Genomic DNA, 19,876 nt, shown 5'->3' with positions numbered 1-19,876 from the left:
TTTCTACTGAACTTCCTCTAAGCCCCTAGTTACTGAGGAGGAAGTTCCTCTGATGAATTCTCCAAGTTATTCCAGTTTCACCAAATTCTATTTTTTGTCTTCTTGAGTTCTTGCTGTCTCAGAAATAACTCTCCACTTATCTTTTATTTTTCTTCTATGACATTCAACAAAACTTGTTAGTAGCACACAAGTTGGCATATGTATGTTTCCATTTATCCAACAAACATAAACCATAGTTTAAAAAAAAACAAGCATAGATACACAGAAAGTTTAACATTTTATTTCTACTAAACAGAAGTCACACACAAATATACAAGACGGAAAGTGGGACAAGTGGGTAGGAGCCACACTTTTTTTTTTCCTTGTCCAAATTAAATATAGTCTCTTCTAAAAAGTATGTATTTCATATACTAGAGCTCTGAGAATGAAGTAGGTAAATTATGTTTCAAATTTAGGTTCAAGTTTTAATTGAAAAGGGCATGTTCACTGTACTCCCTCACAACCCTAAGCTAGACGGGAAAATCTGGGAGCAATGAAAATAATTAGGCTATAGACTCTTGCTTTTCTTTTAAGTTCTACCACTAGATGGCAGTACAAAGACTGTCATTTTCAACATAAGTGGCTTAGTTCCATCATTTACAGTTCTAGGATTGGTGATTCGGTGAGATACAGATGAAAAAAAGGAATAGAGATTCAGAAATAGGTAGAATGGTGAGTAGTGGGGAGAGACATAAAAGACCAACAGGGAGAAGGAAGATAAGTAAATGGAAGGAAGTGAAGAGTGAGAGGCAGAGAAAAAATTTGGAGCCATGGCAGATACTTTGAGAGTATGCAGGAGGTGCAGGAAGGAGAAAGGAAGAAGAAAGGGGCTGAGGCAAAGGTGAGAAATCCACTGCAGGGTTTTTCAAGCTTTCTGGACAGCAACCACAGCAAGAAATACATATTTCAACATGACCCAGTGCACACACATACACTCTTACAGTACCACATTCACATGTATGTAAATTAATAGATTACTCAACAAAGTTTCATGATATAATACTTATTTGGGTGATATGCTCAGATTTTTAAGAAATCTCCATTTTATTTCTTTAAAACTGCTGATTATGAACTACCAAATTGATTTCAAGATTCATCAACAGGAAAAACACCCACAGTATGAACAATAGTGCTTCAGTGTGCTGTAAAGTAGAGCTGGCTTTTAAGAGGAGTTATTTGAAAAACCTCGATATCTGGGAGCAGGGGATATTCTTGGCCATATAATCAGTTCGATAAAAATCTGTTGAATAAATGAATTAACAGGTAGAAGAAAAAAGATGGTGAAGCCACTGGTCATGAAGAGCACATACAACTGGTCAATCAGGGTAGCATATCTCCCTCTATATAAAGGTAGCTAGAGGGGCTCCTGGGTGGCTCAGTCAGTTGAGCGTCCGACTTCAGCTCAGGTCATGATTTCACAGTCCGTGAGTTCGACCCCTGCGTCAGGCTCTGTGCTGACAGCTCAGAGCCTGGAGCCTGCTTTGGATTCTGTGTCTCCCTCTCTCTCTCCCCCTAACCCACTCATGCTCTCTCTCTCTGTCTCAAAAATAAATAAAAACATTAAAAAAAAATTTTAAGGTAGCTGGAGAAAAATCGAGTATGTGATTATTACTCTGTAAATTGGTAGTTCTTTTATTTATTAGATAGGCAAATATCATCTTGTTCGTTTCTAAGGAACACAAAGAATATCAGTTAATCAAATTCTCAATTAACAATGGAGAACAGGCAAGGAGAAAGAACTGAGAAAACAGTTACAGAGCTTGGAACAGAAAAAGTATTATTAAGGGAATAAGAAAAAATAAGGAAGAGAAACTACAGCCAGAGAGAGTTGTAAATAATTAAAAGGCCAATTAACAATAGTGCTAGCAATAATTTTAAGGCCAAGTTTCCCTCTTAGATCTTACAGTGTTCCTTCTTCATTTGTTACTATAGGTCTTAAGAGTCATTTGATATGCAGATATATTTAGATGGCTGGATAGGTTTCCAAAGGTCTCTTGCAATGAGTATATACATTCAAAAATCATCAAAATAATTCTATAAATACCTGCAATCTAATATGCAAAGTAAGAATTTCCTTCTGGCATGCTAGCACCTGTACTATTTGAAATCAAAAGCCTTATATTTAAGTGAGAACTATACTTTTATATTTATTATATATGATAACTTCGTATGTTTCAGAAGAGAAAAAATTTGTTTCTAAAAAATGAAACCGCAAAGGAAATGAAAGCTATTATATTTCAAAACCCAATACCTAATGTTCAACGTATTAAATATCACCTGAGCAGCTTCTCAGGTGTGGTGAAAAATGAATGTAGCAACTGCATGAGAATATTTATTAGTAAAATATCATATTTAAGCATGTATTCATTTCAACATAAATTCAATCTTTGTATTAAAAAACGACCTTATCCAACAGGTTAAAAACGCTGTTGTAGCTAACAGTTTGTAATAGAATGAATACAAAGACCATTTTGTTAACCTCTTGCTTTAACTACTTTATCTAATAGATGATTTTTCTGATTTAGATCTTCCCCTCCCTAGGTAATATCGACCTCTGAGTGAAGTCTCATCTCTCTCTCAATGTGGATTCCACCCAGTTTCCTTACTTTCTCCTTTTTCTCTTGTTTCCCCTTTGTTCTTTTATTTAACTGAGGTGGTGGGGGCAGGTTGGGGGCGGGGGGGGGGGCGCAGAGAAGCCAATCAAACTCACTCTTCGACATTTTACAGTTTACAAGGAGCTTACCTAGAGTTTTCTCTTTTCTGCTAATTCTCTTTCAATAGTTTAGACAATTTCTGCCTTCTCTCTGACCTAGTTATTACTGTCAACTCTTAGAACCAAACCAGTCTATGCCAGAACAAGCAGAGGAATTAGAAGTCTGCAGTATTTCAGATCAACAAGAACAGAAGAAGCCAGTTTTTTTTTTGAAGGAAGCTATTCAAGCTCTTGCACATGCCCAGAAGTGAAGATAAAGACAAATTTCTACTCCTTGTTGAAAATCACATAAACACAACGACCTATGCATCTGTATAAAATATTCTGAACTCCTATTTACAACTCAGTCTTTCATTAGTATTAGCTGCCTGCTTTTCTCACTTTAACAAGTTCCTGCTTTTACTTTTAATAACAGTAGTGAAACACTCAAGTCCTATCAAAGTCTATATTTAAGAATAATAAACCAAAGTCAGTGACATTCCAGTCCCACTTCCCAAAAGGCAGCATTAAAAAATATATATTAATGAAAGAATATAAGTAACTAAATGGTTTGTCAACAAAAACCAAATGCAGACCTCAACTATGAATCTCTATCTAGAAGTGCTTGTAATTAAGCATAAGTAGAAGAACACATTTGCCAAAGGACGCTGTGGTAGTTCGATCACTCAAGAAGACAACCATACACACAGGCATAGGTCAGCTGCCTGGCACTATTCTGGTCATATGGACAGATGACACCGGATTCCACTGAACAGTGAACGAAAAGAGGACATGCATGTGTACGGGAGACAGAGGAAGCGAGTCCATGACGGACGGATCATCACCTGAAATAAGACATCTTTAACACCACCAAGTGAGAGAGGTGACAGCAGCAGACAATGAAAGATGTGGAGATCTGAAAATGGCGAGTTTCATGGGAGCAAAACTATAGCCACACTCAATGGTCAGGGGAAGTAGAGTCATCCTCTCCAACTAGCTTCGCAGCAATCACTGCAATGACCATATTTCCTTTCACAAATAGAAATGGCACAGGACTAAAAATACACTTGTGGCTTCTTCCTGTTGGCTGCTGAGAAAAGCAACAGCTTGTAGGGAAGAAAATGGGGTGTGAGTATTTCAAATTTGCCCACGACCACATCCCTTTGAAACTCCTGAATGAGTGCTATGAAAATACAGTATATTTTTGGAGGATTCTTCACTGCATCCAAAAAAAAAAAAACAAAAAAACAAAAAAACCCACTCTTAAAAAAGATGACCAAAGGAAGTACATGCCGAAATGGGGTTGATTTCTTTACAGCAGTATCAACACAATCTACTCAGATATTCTAGGGAAAAAAGTACTTTCTACTCAAGGATCTAATAGCATAACTGCTTTGTCAGGAATAATGTGCTCATAACCCATAATAAGTTGTTTTTCAAGTAGGACACCGTTAAAAATAGTCTTAACGCAGTAAATATGTTGTGTAAAATTCTGGCAGACTGCACTGTTGGGATTGCATTTGTATGGGAGAAAATGTGGCTGCACAGGAAACTGGAGCCAAACTCTGGTCCTTACGCAATCTATTTATGATGGTCACATGGACAGAAGAATGGGATAGTGGTCAAGGAGAAAAACTGGGCAACAGTGAAGTACCCACCTTGCTGCATGAGGCTTTTTCAGTTCTGATTATTCCAAAGCCCCGGATCAATCACGCCCTCGCTTGACCCTCATTCCTGGGCATCACGGTGCTATTACCTGTTTCTTCAGCTACACGGAGAAAAGGACCAGCTGGGACAAGGGAGGGAGGAGATACGTCCACTTTTTTCTGGCTTGTTAGCTGGGTTTTCACAGACTGGTTATGGTATTGCTCTTTAAGTATTGTGAATTTCTAAAGTGTAACATCTATTAATATTCAAATATAAAAAGTAGTTTTTAAGTGACAAATGCAAATTATTTGGAGTTTATATTTTGTCTTGAATTATTCTTTACTTTCCACTAGGTGATGAATGAGAAATGTTTGATCTTAATTCTGGTATCGTTTTTATAATTTTCAATGAACCCAAATTGTACTGAACTTTCATTCGTTTGCTTTTCATTGTCAACCCTAGATCATTATCTGCTGTTTTTGCATTTCCTTTCATTTTCCATCATGTATCTTTTTTTTTTCTAAATATTCAGCCAATCCAGTAAGGTGACTTTAGAATTCATATTAATTACTGCAAGATGTAGGTTACTTCCACAGTATAATATAAGGAACTAACATGCAATTAAGATTTTGCTTCTACAGTTCTTCCCTCTCTAGAATTACCCGTTTTCGACTCTCTATTGGATTATTCTTGATAGTACACAAATAGGTTATAATATCTCCTTTTTTAAATCCCTCCCTCGAGAGCCTAAAAGCCTTTCAGCCATCAATCCATTTCTCTACAACTGTTTCCTGCAGAGCTACTGCAAAGAGCTGCCTAGAATTTCAGTCTTCCCTCACCCCCTCACCTCCCATCTGAAAGCGAACTCACTTCATTCAGTCCTTTGTCCCCACCACTCCCAATGACACATCGTCTGTGTCAACAACCCCATCCTTGCCAAATGTGCAATTCGCAGTCCTCTTCAAGCAGTGTCTTAGTGATTCTTATAAAAGGAAGAATGTAAAAAGTAGTCATGTCACTTTCCTGCTCAAAGCTCCCATTCCAATGGCTTCCTATCATATTTAGGAAGATAAACAAGGACCTTACCATGTTCTTTGATGCCATACATGACCTGGCCTATTGCTATTTCAATTGCCCATGGCCTGCTCTCCTGTTGCCCATTCCCTCTTGTTCCACCAGCTGCCTTGTACTTCCCTCCCCAAACCAGTCATGCTCACTCATGCTTCAGGTCTTTACACTTAGGAGTTCTTTCTGTAGAGGTCTTCCCCAGGTACTATTATCATGGTTTATATTTCAGATAGGCCTTCTGTGGTTACACCTAAAACTGCACTTCTCTCTTTTGACTTCCCATCCCCTTATCATGGTTTATTTTTCTTCATAGCTCTTACACCATCTGACATACATTGTTTGTTTCTTGCACTAGAAAGTAAGGTCCATGACAGTAGGCACTTGCTCATCTTGGAACCCCAATTCTCAGAATTTTACTTGGCATGTAGTTTTTTCAGAAGGAAGGGAGGGAGGGAGGGAAGGAAACAATCCTAAACTTGCCTTCATCCAGGCAATAACAAACTAAGAACAACTTTGCTTGTGATTTGTTATGACCCTTATGTTTTTCTGCTACTAAGTATCTGTAAAAACTAATGAAAATCTCCTGGGAAATCTACCAACAACTTCTCCAGGCTGGACTGAAATTCCTTTATGAGGTCAAATAATCCCTTTAGGGTCTTGTTTATAAATAATGTGTCTCAAATTAACATAGTAACAAAACTCGGGTGAGATCAGTCTATTGGCTATTCCCTCTACATAGAGAGCTCCCCCTTCTCCGTACAATCGCTTTGGGGGCTAACTTCTTTGTCCTTTTGGTATTAAGAGAAAAAATGTCTTCCCCAGACATTCCTCAGACCTGCTCCGACATCTTGCTTCTCTAGCCTAACCTGCGTTCATTTGCTATACCTTCCAGATAGCATGCCATATTTCTTCAGATCATACATCACATTCAAGGCCCAACTGAGATATGTCAGTGCCTACGGCTAGCTAACAACTTGCCATTCTTTTAGACCAATATTCCTTAAATATTTGCATGGGCTGGGTTTTTATCCTCACTGGAAAGCTTTCTCACATCCTTCTGTTGTCAGTCAAGCAAGGTCGGGTGGAGGTTTCACCCTACCATATCCCTAAACCCTAACCACCCCCTCTGAGCATCCTGGTAGAAACATTTCTAATCATATATAACACCCACTGTGAAAATACTTTCATCAAATACACCTTTCTCTACCTGAAATTATAATTAAACTCTCTCCCCTGGGCAAATCCACGAGTGGTTTATGTTTTAATCCAACTTAAGCACAGAATGTCCGTAATTATCAATTATATGATTTTTTGTTTAATGTCGATACCTCCCAGTAAACTATAAGCACTCTGAGATAGAAACAGCATCTGTTTTGTTCAACACTGCATCCATGGTACCAAAAAACGCCTGTTACATGATAGATGCTCTATAAATACTTGAATGGACAAATGACTCGGTTTATAATACGTCAACTTATAACATGGATGGGTACATTCACAGTTCTTTGTGTAATGTAACATATGATAAGGTAAACTATTTCTCTATCAGAGACCAGATGTGTTGTAACAACTTTAAAAATAATTAGCCAGTACAATCATCTGCATTTATATGAGTTAGTTTTGTAATTGTATTATTAGCATTTTGCATACCCAACTCCCCTACCGTATTTTCTTTTGCTTATCCCTACCAGATATACAAGTCCTACGTGGGAATGGAAAAGGGCTCCCTTTATCACTCAGCCATTTCAATGCTGGCCCAGTGCCCGGCTGCAAATGTGCAAAATAAAGACCTGAAGAATTACTGAAATGCCCTTTCTTTTATTCATTCTGTGAGGTAGGCAGGCCTCCTCCACTAGACAGTTTTACCATCATCTAATTAATCAGGTAAACAATAAAAAAAAAAAAAAAACTTAGAAAATGCCACAGCCATATTTGTATAATATGGTGATTATAAAAACTTAATACAAACTAATAAAAATAGAAAATAGGGGATGTTTCCAGATAATTTCTCATAGTAAACTCTCATCCCTTATAACCTGCTGTAGTAATGACTTTGAGAAGCATTTCTATACTAAGTTCTTGGGAGCAGTTTTTCATGTGTAAATTCATTTTTTTTTTTCCTTCCAACTTCACGTTTATAAGACAGAAAAAAAATTTCTCAATATTACTACTTCAAGTATTTTGGAGAGGAGGTAATAATGATATATAATTACAAACATTTTATTGATAGTTGATTAATCTAGACATTAAGCTCTTACTGAATCTCCCCAGTAATCTTCACGAATAGATCATGTTATTATCCCCATTTAATCACTGAAGAAAACTTCCCATCTAAAGCAGTAAGTGATGGTGCTAAGATTTTAGATTCCTGATCTGGAATCTCATGCTCCTAATGTCCATATCACAGTCCAGGGGATTTATGATTGTATCAATTTTTCTCCTTGACATGAGAAAACTACTGAGTAAAAAACACTGCATGAAACTAACAAATACACTTGAGAGCAAATTATACCATGAGTCTTAACCAAATTCTTCTGCAGAGACACAGTTTCCAGAAAATAATTTTGGCAATATACTTTCTATACTAATCACCCTAAATAAAAATAAAAATAACCTCTCCCATAAAAGGATAATATCAAATAAAAGAGATCTCTCTTTTGTTTCCTTCATTAGTACATGAAAATTATTAAAAAAAAAAAGTCATGAACAAAATTAAAATCCTCATCAATCAACTTCATAATTAAAGAAATATTTCCCTTAATGGGTATGGCACAAGGATTGGATTCTATGGTATACACATAAACACATATAAAGTAATATAAAGTAATACAATGTGCAAGGTTCTATTTAAAAATTCCTGATTTTTAAATAATTTATAAACACATCTTTAAACCACAAAAGAAAATAAATACCTAATGTGGCCTTCAGTTATGTTATTATTCAAATTGGTTAGCTCCTTTAGATCAGAAGTATTAGTAACACCAGAGGGGGGTCAAACTAAAGTAAAATCCAAGAAAAGACTCCCTCATCTACCTATTCACTATGATAGTGGTGGGACTAGTTCCTGGCCTTTCCCCATAACAGCACAAAAGACAGAGGTTGCCAGATAAGATCAGAATGTCTGCATCTCAAGTTTGCAATCTAAAATCTCTGAGTGCTATGAATCATGTGATTTTCTCACTTGGTAATACTGAGAAGGGAAAGTTGATTTTGTGGCTATGAAGAAACTCGATGCAGATAAAACAATAACTTGCCAAAGATGAATGCACAGTTTTGTAGTGAATGTTTGTAAAAACTTCTCTAACTTCGCAATCAACTGCTGTTTCTATGCACTGAATCCTACCTTCTATAAGAACTATAACAATCCATGTTTACTAGCATTTTATGAGAAGGCGGTGTTTATGTAGTCATCGGTCATTTTTTAATTATGCGCTAAAATATGGTATCAACGTATATTTAGTAGTAATATGGTATCAAAGCAAAAAGTAATACAACATTAAGTCTTAACTCATCATCGTTTCTTGGTCCTATAGACAAAATACATACATAGATACTTAGTTTAAGAGGGAATGAGTCAATGGTGATCAGTATTTTACATTTCTACAGAAGGGTGACTTAGTTTTCAGATTCATGACAAAGGAAGATAAACTCAGCAGCATGATGTTACTATAATTCCTTCTAGTAAAAATTGGAAAAAATAAAAGCTCAGCAATAGGAAAGTGATTTAATGATCAACTGCCTAACAGCCATATAGAATTAGGTAAGTCGGTATTATTAGAGTATTAAATAGACACAAAGCATCGTCCTGCCTTCTAAATCCTAGAAGGGAATTTTAATACTGCATTTTGAAATATTCCATCATACCAAATCATCCTGTTACTTGAAATGACAATAACTTACACTAAGGTAAGAACTCAAGCTACATGGAGCTTTTGGAGTCAAACGCCTAACTTCAGAATTCTTTTAATGGCAACTCAACTTACAAGCACTTACGCTAAGTACAGACTGTCCTCTCCATCTGAGCACTTGAAGGTAAACATTATTTTGCAAATTAAGATATTTGAATTCTAACGTTAAACGACCGGCTACATAAAAATACAGACTCAATAATACTGAAGCAAAAACTTATGCAAACATGCAGTTAGTTCTTTTAAACTGCTCTACTGAATGGCTGATCAGCTGGGTCTCTGTGGTGTTGGGCACAGAACTTCTCTGGATATGGTGTAGTTGTATACGATTTAGGATCTGCTCACTAAATAAAAGAATAGTTACCTCTAGCGCTGAAATAAATCAAGGCTTCGCTTGTGTCCCTTACCTTTGCCATGGCTTCTCCCATCTTCCAAAAGCGGCACTACAATAGTGTTGTTCACATTTCCAGGTGACCGCACAGCTGTGTAGACAACAGGCACCGACTGTACCACCACAGGGATGCGGTGAACGTGACTCAGTTTGTTAGACTGTAAATTCATGGGACTCGAAGGCGGTACAGGATGGATAATGTGCAAAAACTGCTGGCCTCCCACACCAGACGCGGAGGCGACAAGGGGCCCTGGAGTTAATACTGTTGACGAAGATGATGCTGAAGATACGGATGTTATAACAGTTGGGGATGAGGCTGGACGACTAGAAGACGATGAAGAGGTTGAAGTTGAAGAAGGCGAGGAGGCAGATGCTGTCATGGAAACTGGGGAGGATGAAACGGCTGTGGGGGATGTCCTGGCTTTGTTGATCGACAAGTCCACTGGCTCAGTTTGTGTTTGGAAGTGATCTACAGATAACGAGTCCTCCGGCGGCTCCCCTTTCACATTATTTAGCAACAGGGGAACAGCTTCCATATCGGGGTAGTTGTGGACGTTTGGAGACTGTGGGGAGAAAAATGGAACACATATTGATCTTTGTTAATCATACATTTAGTAGGTGCAAGATTTATTCCTGGAGTGCTTATTAATTTTTCTCTTATTGCTATGAGATACTACTCATTCCCCAAGTAGTTGAAGGAGTGCTCTGTGACAGTCACTGTGATTAGAGTTGAGAGTACAAAAGTACACAACGGTGTAAGACAAAGCCTCTGCTAGAAAGACATTTTCATCCTATTGGGAGAGACAGACACAGTTGTTAAAATCCAGTGAAACAAGTGCTTTATGGAGCACAAAAGAGGCCACAAGAACCCAAAAATGAATGGCAATTTTACATAAAATCTCTAAAAGACAAGCATAGTATGCAATGCGTTACCTACTTAAAACTGAGTAAATACAATAGCTTATTCATCTAAAATGACAATTCTTTTAATTTAAAAAAAAAAAAACTATTCATTTTGTTGGCTTGACCCATCCTATATTTATGGGTCTCATCTTCCTCAGCTATAAAGCAAAGAGATTTTGAATAAATTAGTTTAAATATCCTTTCCAGCCCCACGATTCTACAATTTCATGATTCCAACCTTTACTCGACATGGTCATAATGTGGAGGAGTGAAAATACCTAGCAACAAAGTCAGGAAAAATCACCACATTTCAACTTCATATTTGGTGCAAGAGCTCCCATACCATTCTCATTACCAGCAGAGAAAAAGGGCACAATTGTTAAATTATTAAATATAAATATTTTTTAACAGTTGGGTTATATCTTAACTCTTAGTTACGACAACATGTTTTTCTCAAAATAATGTACATAACTACTATAGCATACATTTTAGGAAATAATAATTTTAGGAAAAACTTATTCTGGAAATATTAAATTGTTTATGAATTTTAAAAAATGTATGATAAAGATAACTTTGTACAAGTTCATTTTCATTCTTTTCAGTTTTAATGAGCAAATTTTAAATAATAAAAAATCCAAGATTCTACCCAGACTAATGGACTTAACATTTTATTACTGGGCATGAATATAATTTACTCTTAGATTATTCACTCATAAATTCAACAAGTGGTCACTGAATACCCACTTCCAAGGCCTAAAATGGCCTAAGGATTCTATTACTATATGTCAGGCTAGCCTTATGAGAGAGAATTAGACGGTGACAGATTATTTTGATTTCATCTAATTTGACCAGGGTAACATGGGCACTGTTATAATATTATATGAAGACGAAAAACTGCTTTTCAGCTTCATTATGGTATCGAAACAACAATGTCTGAAATTATCTTAAATTGTTTCATTTCATTCTTTGTTTAACAAAAGATTTTTGTTTGCCATTCCCCCTAAAATTTGAGCATACACTTAAAGGAACAAAACATGCTTTTTAAAACCTTTCTTTACAGAAAAGAAATTAGAGCTCCATTCAAAACATACAATAAGCAGTAGTGCAAGGGATTTCCATCCAACAGCAATGAAAAAAGAAAGATAATAAGTCAACAATGGTACCAGATCATCTTAAGAGGGAAATGGGTTAATGTTTTATTCGTTTTTTTAAATTTGTTTCTAAGCTAAGATGGTTAGTTACCCACAAAAAAGTTAAGAATTAGAAAGCATAAAAATAAACCATACAAACAAAATATCTACTGCATGAAATTCTCAGTGCCAAGATTTCACTCTATGTGTTGAAACTGAGAAGTAACTTTTTTAATCTTCTCAGACAGTAAGAAACAACAACAACAACAAAAAAAAACCACAAACACTGAGCTACTTTTAAAAAAGCTATTAGCATTATCTATTATTATAACTAGAACAGTGTTTTAATTGGTTCTCAGCATTATCATTTAATTCCTTTTTAGAACAATATAAGATGTTTCTTATTAGTATGTTAGACCCATATAGAAATTCTTTGTTGAGGCTGCTTTCACAAAATATCCCAACTGGTTTGTCATTAACATTATAAAATACGTCACGAAGTACATGTTATGAAACACTGGCTTCAAATATAGTCTTAATTTCTCTCTTAGAATTGTATTAGATACATCCAGAATTCTAATTGTGGAAGTAGAGGCTATTTCCACCACAAATTTTTCTCCTCCTACCTATCTAGTCAGATATAAGGTTTCTACATAGGTTTACAAACCAAAGACTGAGGTGTAAGTCATCACCGTAGAGACATTTCATACCGTAAACAAAAGACTACTTTAGCAAATTACAGCAATACGGAGGTAGTCAATATGGAGCTTATTTGTAGAGATGGCTTTTGAGACTTCAAGTGTTACTAAGCTTTGCAAATGACTTCGACTTCTTTGGATTATGAACAGGAGTCCATCTTTTGTAGGTATCTGCTTAATCCGCCACTAAGAAAAATATTTACTCCTTAAACCCTGTTTTATAACAACAAATAAACAGTGTTCCTCTTATAATTCTGTTGCATATACTAGGAAAGCTATGAAGGACCAAATATTAGGAGTCGCTAGGTATATTCAAATATGTGAGAACTACAGAGCTTTTACATGAGCTTAAACCAAAATACAGAAAATGATCACAAAGATCACAAAGATAAACCAAATCTTTGAACCGCACACATCAACTTTGGGACCTTGGACACATTATGCATGAATTTATAAGCATCACCATCACAGAGACACATGTTGGTTCCTTCTTCATATGTAGCAGGTAAAAATGTAGCCAACATGTCTCCAGGCAATGCCTCATCAGTATAAAGAGGACAAAATCCTTACTTTACCATTCACCTGTTTACAGTATTGACATAATATTATATCCTTACAGCCATACTTACCTCTTCTACTGGGATAATGAGGCAGGTAAAGCCATCCATGATTGTTGCTTCAGGCTGCACGTACATATATGGAAAGCTAGCCATATTACCTAAATATGGTTTCAAAACATCTGTGGCATACTTTTGCTCCTCCTTTTTGGAAAGAAAAAACACCTGAAGACTTGATCCTGAAATCATCATATGGAATTTATTTCCTTGTTTTCAGAAAGGGGAAAATTGAAATGCATGGGTTCTAAGGTGAGAATCCATAAATGTATAGCTGTAGTGAGGTGACGGGAACACAGGAGATAGCCAAGAGCGACAACAAAAGCTCTGAGAAACCAAGGCAAACGCTGAATGAGAAGTGTTTGGAGAAGCTAGAAATCGAAAGGACCACATGCATACATCAGACATCTTGTGGGTTCAGCTCCAGACCATGGCAATAAAGTGAATGTTGCAAGAAAGCACGCTAAGTGAATTGTTTGGCTTCCCAGTGCATATAAAAGTTATGTCTACGTTAGAACTGCAGTCTTAAGTGTACAAAAGCGTTACGCCTAAAAAAACAACATACATACCTTAATTTAAAAATACTTTATTGCTAAAAAATTGCTAACCTTCACTTCTAATTCTAGTTCTCTTGCTATTTCTACCACATATGCAATTACTTCCTCCACTCAAGTCTTGAATCCCTCAAAGTCAACCAGGAGGGTTGTAACCAACTTCCTCCAAACTCTTGCGAATGTTGATATTTTGGCCTCTTCCCATGAATCACAAATGCTGTTAATAGCAACTAGAACAGTGAATCCTTTCTAGAAGTTTTTCAGTTTATTTTTCCCGGATTCATCAGAGGAATCATTATGGCAGGTACAACATTGCAAATGTAGTTTTTAATAAGAGTTGAAAGCTAAAATTACTCCATGATCCATGGGCTGCAGAATAAATGTTGTGTTAGGGACAAAAACAACATTAATCTCATTGTACATGTCCATCAGAGCTCTTGGCTGACCAGGTACACTGTGAGCGAGCAGCAATATTGTGAAAAGAATCTATTTTTTCTGTCCAGCGGGTGTCAACAGTGGGCTTAAAAAATTCTGTAAACCATGTTGTAAACAGATGGATGGTCATCTAGGCTTTGTTGTTTCATTTATGGAGCACAGGCAGAGTAGATTTAGCATAATTCTTAAGGGCCTTAGGATTTTTGGAATGGTCAATGAGCACAGGGTTTCAATTTAGTCACCAGCCGCATTGGCCTCTAAAAAGATAGTGAGCCTGTCCTTTGAAGCCAAGCATTGACTCCTCGCCTCTAGCTATGAAAGCCCTAGATGGCATCTTCTTCCAATACAAGGTTGTTCTGTCTACATCGAAAATCTGTTATTTCGTGTAACCACCTTCATTAGTGATCTCAGTCAGATCTTCCCGACAACTTGCCGCAGCGTCTACATCAGCACGTGCTGCTTCACCTTGCACTTGTATGTTATGGAGACGTCTTTCTTCCTTGAAGCTCAAGAACCAATCTAGCTTCAAATGTTCTTTTGTAGCTTCCTCACCTCTGTCAGTTTTTGCAAAAGTCAAGTGTTAGGGCCTTTCTCTAGATTAAGCTTTGGCTTAAGAAAATGTTGTGGCTGGTTTGATTTTCTATCAAGACCCCTAAAACTTTTTCCATATCAGCAATAAGGCTGTTTCACTTTCTTATCATTCATGTATTCACTGGAGTAGCACTCTGAATTCCCTTCAAGAACTTTTCCTCTGCATTTACAGCTTGGCTCACCGTGTGGTGCAAGAAGCCTAGCTTTCAACCTATCCTGGCTTCTCACATGCCTTCGTCACTTAAGCTTACTTCTTTCTAGCTTTTGGTTTACAGTGGGTGACTCTCCCTTTCTCTTGAACATAAAGAGGACCACAGTAGGGTTACTAACTGGCCTAATTCCAATATTGTTGTGCCTCATGGAATAGGAAGACCCAAGGAGGGAGAGAGACCATGAATGTCTGGTCGGTGGAACAATCAACAGCACAATCAACTTGTGCTGATTAAGTCTGCTGTCCCATGTGGATGCTGTTCGTGGTGCTCTAAACAATTACAATAGTAACATCAAAGATCACTGACCACAGATCACGATAACAAATGTAATAATAATGAAAAGTTTTAATAATCATGAAAATTACCAAAACGTGACACAGAGACACAAAATGAGCAAATGCTATTGGAGGAGTGGTGCCGACAGACTTGCTTAGATGTAGTTGCCATAAACCTCAATTGGTTTAAAAAAAAAAAAAAAGCAGTATCTGTGAAGTGCAAAAAAGTGAAGCACAATAACATGAGGTGTGCTTGTACAAGTATTTGAGACAGTGAAAAAGGGAAAGAAGACAGGGGTATTTCACCAGGAAACATTTAAGGGGTAAGAATGCTGAAAAGATTAGAAATGAACAAAAGTTGGAAATTTTAAGCACCACGTGGAAGAGAAACTTCTGTTAAAGAAACAAACAGGGACACCTATTTGACTGTTGGTTCGAACGCCTGACTCTTGTTTTCGGCTCAGGTCCTGATCTCATGACCTGACGTGCAGGTCGACATGTAGGCTCTACAGCCCAGAGCCTGCTTGGGATTCTCTCTCCCCCTCTATCTCTGTCCTTCCCCCACTCCCATGCACATGTGCGTGCACACACTCTCTTTGTCTCAAAATAAATAAATATTTAAAACAAAAACAAAAACAAAGGATTCCGTGCTAAAATTTTACCTTTGATTACTAACCACTCAATTCTTGATACAACACTAATTAATATTCACTGCACTGTCAACTGAGTGCTGCTGTTGCTGCTTGTTTAAATAAAAGTCCACCAAGATTTTTGTCTGGGAGTGGTGACTTCAGCTAAATTTTGCTGCTGATGTTCTTCTAAGGATGTGTAAGATTTTAAGGGAATACTGGATTTCTGTCAAAGAGAATGAGAGTAATGAATGCCATAAAATATCTCAACTGATTTATCAGTGAAACTATAAAATATGTCCTTAAGCATATGCTATCATTAAAAATGGTCTTAATTTCTTTTTCTTTTTTCTATTAGACAATCCAGAATTCTAATTTGGGAAATCACGACTATTTCCACCACAAATCTTTCTCCTCCTACATATAAAGTTAGACACAAGATTCTCACTTAGACAAAACCAAGGGCCGAGGTATAATTCATCACTGCAGAAACATTTTATAATGTAAATGATTACACACAATCTTTCCAGAGGATTATACAATATCCCTTGAAAGGGTAATAATAAAATAATTTTAAAAATCTCTTAACAAATTATTGAATACAGGCCAAATGCAGCAAGGTAAATGTAACAATATATTTAATAAAATGTGTATCTGAAAATCTAAAGATAAATACGGACAAGATTATATTGTCATATACTATTTTCTTAAAAAGTCTGAAAGCCAGTTTTAATCATAATAATCCACTTGATAAAATATTATACATAATATTCTAATGAATATGTTCCTTTCGGCGATCTGGGGGATCACATATGAACTTTCCTAATAAGATAATCTTCTTCCCGAATAAACATTTTAAAAATGTAGCTTTAGCTTTAGGCATTTTGTTGAATGAATGTAAAAATTAATCTAAAACCTCCTACATGTTAGTATCCAGAGTATTAGACGTGTTTCCTATAGGCAGCCATTATCATCAGCTGAACCTTGTTATGGTCTGATAATGAATAAAAAGTGCTTTTAATATTGGTCGTATCTTTTAATCACTTCGTAATCTCAAAAAGTGACAAAAAATGTCTGGACGCAATCACATCATTGGAAATACCTCCAGAGATTATGTGTAATCATGGTTAAGGACTGCTCAGACAATATTTTGCTACATGTTATCCAAGATTTACATGTCATCTGTTTTGTCTTTAATGGCACCAAGGATCTTCAGAGAAGTAGAGCATTTACACCCCCCTGCACACACACACAAACGGGATGTCCCCAACTATCCATTTATGTATCCATTCATCTATTCATCCAGCCAGCCAGCATTTAAATAAAGTATATTTAATTTTATCTTTCTAAACTTGTTGAGAAATAGTCTCAAGGTTGTTTTTAGGAAAGATTATAAAGTGACTTAACAGAGCTCGGGAGATAGATAGGAGGAAGATGGCGGCGCAGGAGGACGCTGGGCTCACCGCGCGTCCTGCTGATCACTTAGATTCCACCTACACCTGCCTAAATAACCCAGAAAACCGCCAGAGGATTAGCAGAACGGAGTCGCCGGAGCCAAGCGCAGACGAGAGGCCCACGGAAGAGGGTAGAAAGGGCGGCGAGGCGGTGCGCGCTCCATGGACTGGCGGGAGGGAGCTGGGGCGGAGGGGCGGCTCGCCGGCCAAGCAGAGCCCCCGAGTCTGGCTTGCAAAAAGCGGAGGGGCCTGACGGACTGTGTTCCGACAGCAAGCGCGACTTAGCGTCTGGGAGGTCATAAGTGAACAGCTCTGCTCGGAAAGCGGGAAGGCTGGAGGACAAAGGGAAGGAGAGCTGCTGAGCCCCCTGACGACAGAGCTCAGTTTGGTGGGGAACAAAGGCGCTCGCCAGCGCCATCTACCCCGCCCATCCCCCAGCCAAAATCCCAAAGAGAACCAGTTCCGCGCAAACACGCAACTCTGCGCTTCTGCAGAGCCAAACCTCCGGCAACGGATCTGACTCCCTCCTGCTGCCACAGGGCCCCTCCTGAAGTGGATCACCTAAGGAGAAGCAAGCTAAGCCTGCCCCTCCTGCCCCTGTGCACCTTGCCTACCCACCCCAGCTAAGACGCCAGATCCCCAGCATCACAAGCCTGGCAGTGTGCAAATAGCCCAGACAGGCCACCCCACCCCACAGTGAATCCCGCCCCTAGGAGAGGGGAAGAGAAGGCACGCACCAGTCTGACTGTGGCCCCAGCGGTGGGCTGGGGGCAGACATCAGGTCTGACTGCGGCTCCGCCCACCAACTCCAGTTATACACCACAGCACAGGGGAAGTGCCCTGCAGGTCCTCACCACGCCAGGGACTATCCAAAATGACCAAGCGGAAGAATTCCCCTCAGAAGAATCTCCAGGAAATAACAACAGCTAATGAGCTGATCAAAAAGGATTTAAATAATATAACAGAAAGTGAATTTAGAATAATAGTCATAAAATTAATCGCTGGGCTTGAAAACAGTATAGCTGACAGCAGAGAATCTCTTGCTACAGAGATCAAGGGATTAAGGAACAGTCACGAGGAGCTGAAAAACGCTTTAAACGAAATGCATAACAAAATGGAAACCACCACGGCTCGGACTGAAGAGGCAGAGGAGAGAATAGGTGAACTAGAAGATAAAGTTATGGAAAAAGAGGAAGCTGAGAAAAAGAGAGATAAAAAAATCCAGGAGTATGAGGGGAAAATTAGAGAACTAAGTGATACACTAAAAAGAAATAATATACACATAATTGGTATCCCAGAGGAGGAAGAGAGAGGGAAAGGTGCTGAAGGGGTACTTGAAGAAATTATAGCTGAGAACTTCCCTGAACTGGGGAAGGAAAAAGGCATTGAAATCCAAGAGGCACAGAGAACTCCCTTCTGACGTAACTCGAATCGATCTTCTGCACGACATATCATAGTGAAACTGGCAAAATACAAGGATAAAGAGAAAATTCTGAAAGCAGCAAGGGGTAAATGTGCCCTCACATATAAAGGTAGACCTATAAGACTCGTGACTGATCTCTCTTTTGAAACTTGGCAGGCCAGAAAGAATTGGCACGAGATTTTCAGTGTGCTAGACAGAAAAAATATGCAGCCGAGAATCCTTTATCCAGCAAGTCTGTCATTTAGAATAGAAGGAGAGATAAAGGTCTTCCCAAACAAACAAAAACTGAAGGAATTTGTCACCACTAAACCAGCCCTACAAGAGATCCTAAGGGGGACCCTGTGAGACAAAGTACCAGAGACATCACTACAAGCATAAAACATACAGACATCACAATGACTCTAAACCCGTATCTTTCTATAATAACACTGAATGTAAATGGATTAAATGCGCCAACCAAAAGACATAGGGTATCAGAATGGATAAAAAAACAAGACCCATCTATTTGCTGTCTACAAGAGACTCATTTTAGACCTGAGGACACCTTTAGATTGAGAGTGAGGGGATGGAGAACTATTTATCATGCTACTGGAAGCCAAAAGAAAGCTGGAGTAGCCATCCTTATATCAGACAAATTAGACTTTAAATTAAAGGCTGTAACAAGAGATGAAGAAGGACATTATATAATAGTGACAGGGTCTATCCATCAGGAAGAGCTAACAATTATAAATGTCTATGCGCCGAATACCGGAGCCCACAGATATATAAAACAATTACTCATAAACATAAGCAACCTTATTGATAAGAATGTGGTAATTGCAGGGGACTTTAACACCCCACTTACAGAAATGGATAGATCATCTAGACACACGGTCAATAAAGAAACAAGGGCCCTGAATGAGACATTGGATCAGATGGACTTGACAGATATATTTAGAACTCTGCATCCCAAAGCAACAGAATATACTTTCTTCTCGAATGCACATGGAACATTCTCCAAGATAGATCATATACTAGGTCACAAAACAGCCCTTCATAAGTTTACAAGAATTGAAATCATACCATGCATACTTTCAGACCACAATGCTATGAAGCTTGAAATCAACCACAGAAAAAAGTCTGGAAAACCCCCAAAAGCATGGAGGTTAAAGAACACCCTACTAACGAATGAGTGGGTCAACCAGGCAATTAGAGAAGAAATTAAAAAATATAT

General features: G+C 37.9%; 1 protein-coding gene across 30 annotated transcripts in view; it reads right to left on the bottom strand.

Annotated features, from left to right (window-relative positions):
- Window positions 1–19,876, bottom strand: part of KLF12 (KLF transcription factor 12) — a 453,354-nt gene that overhangs the window by 140,565 nt on the left and 292,913 nt on the right. For all 30 annotated transcript variants that reach the window (XM_086710407.1, XM_086710520.1, XM_086710513.1 and 27 more), the window contains one exon: window positions 9,762–10,308. In XM_086710407.1, the coding sequence (XP_086566533.1) occupies window positions 9,762–10,308 (547 nt within the window). The remainder of the gene's footprint in view (window positions 1–9,761; window positions 10,309–19,876) is intronic.

Source organism: Puma concolor, chromosome A1 (assembly GCF_028749965.1).
Source record: "Puma concolor isolate L17-30 chromosome A1, mPumCon1.1.hap2, whole genome shotgun sequence".
NCBI lineage: Eukaryota > Metazoa > Chordata > Mammalia > Carnivora > Felidae > Puma > Puma concolor.
The sequence above is the reverse complement of the archived record's forward strand: the minus strand, read 5'-3'. Positions and strand labels throughout refer to the sequence as shown.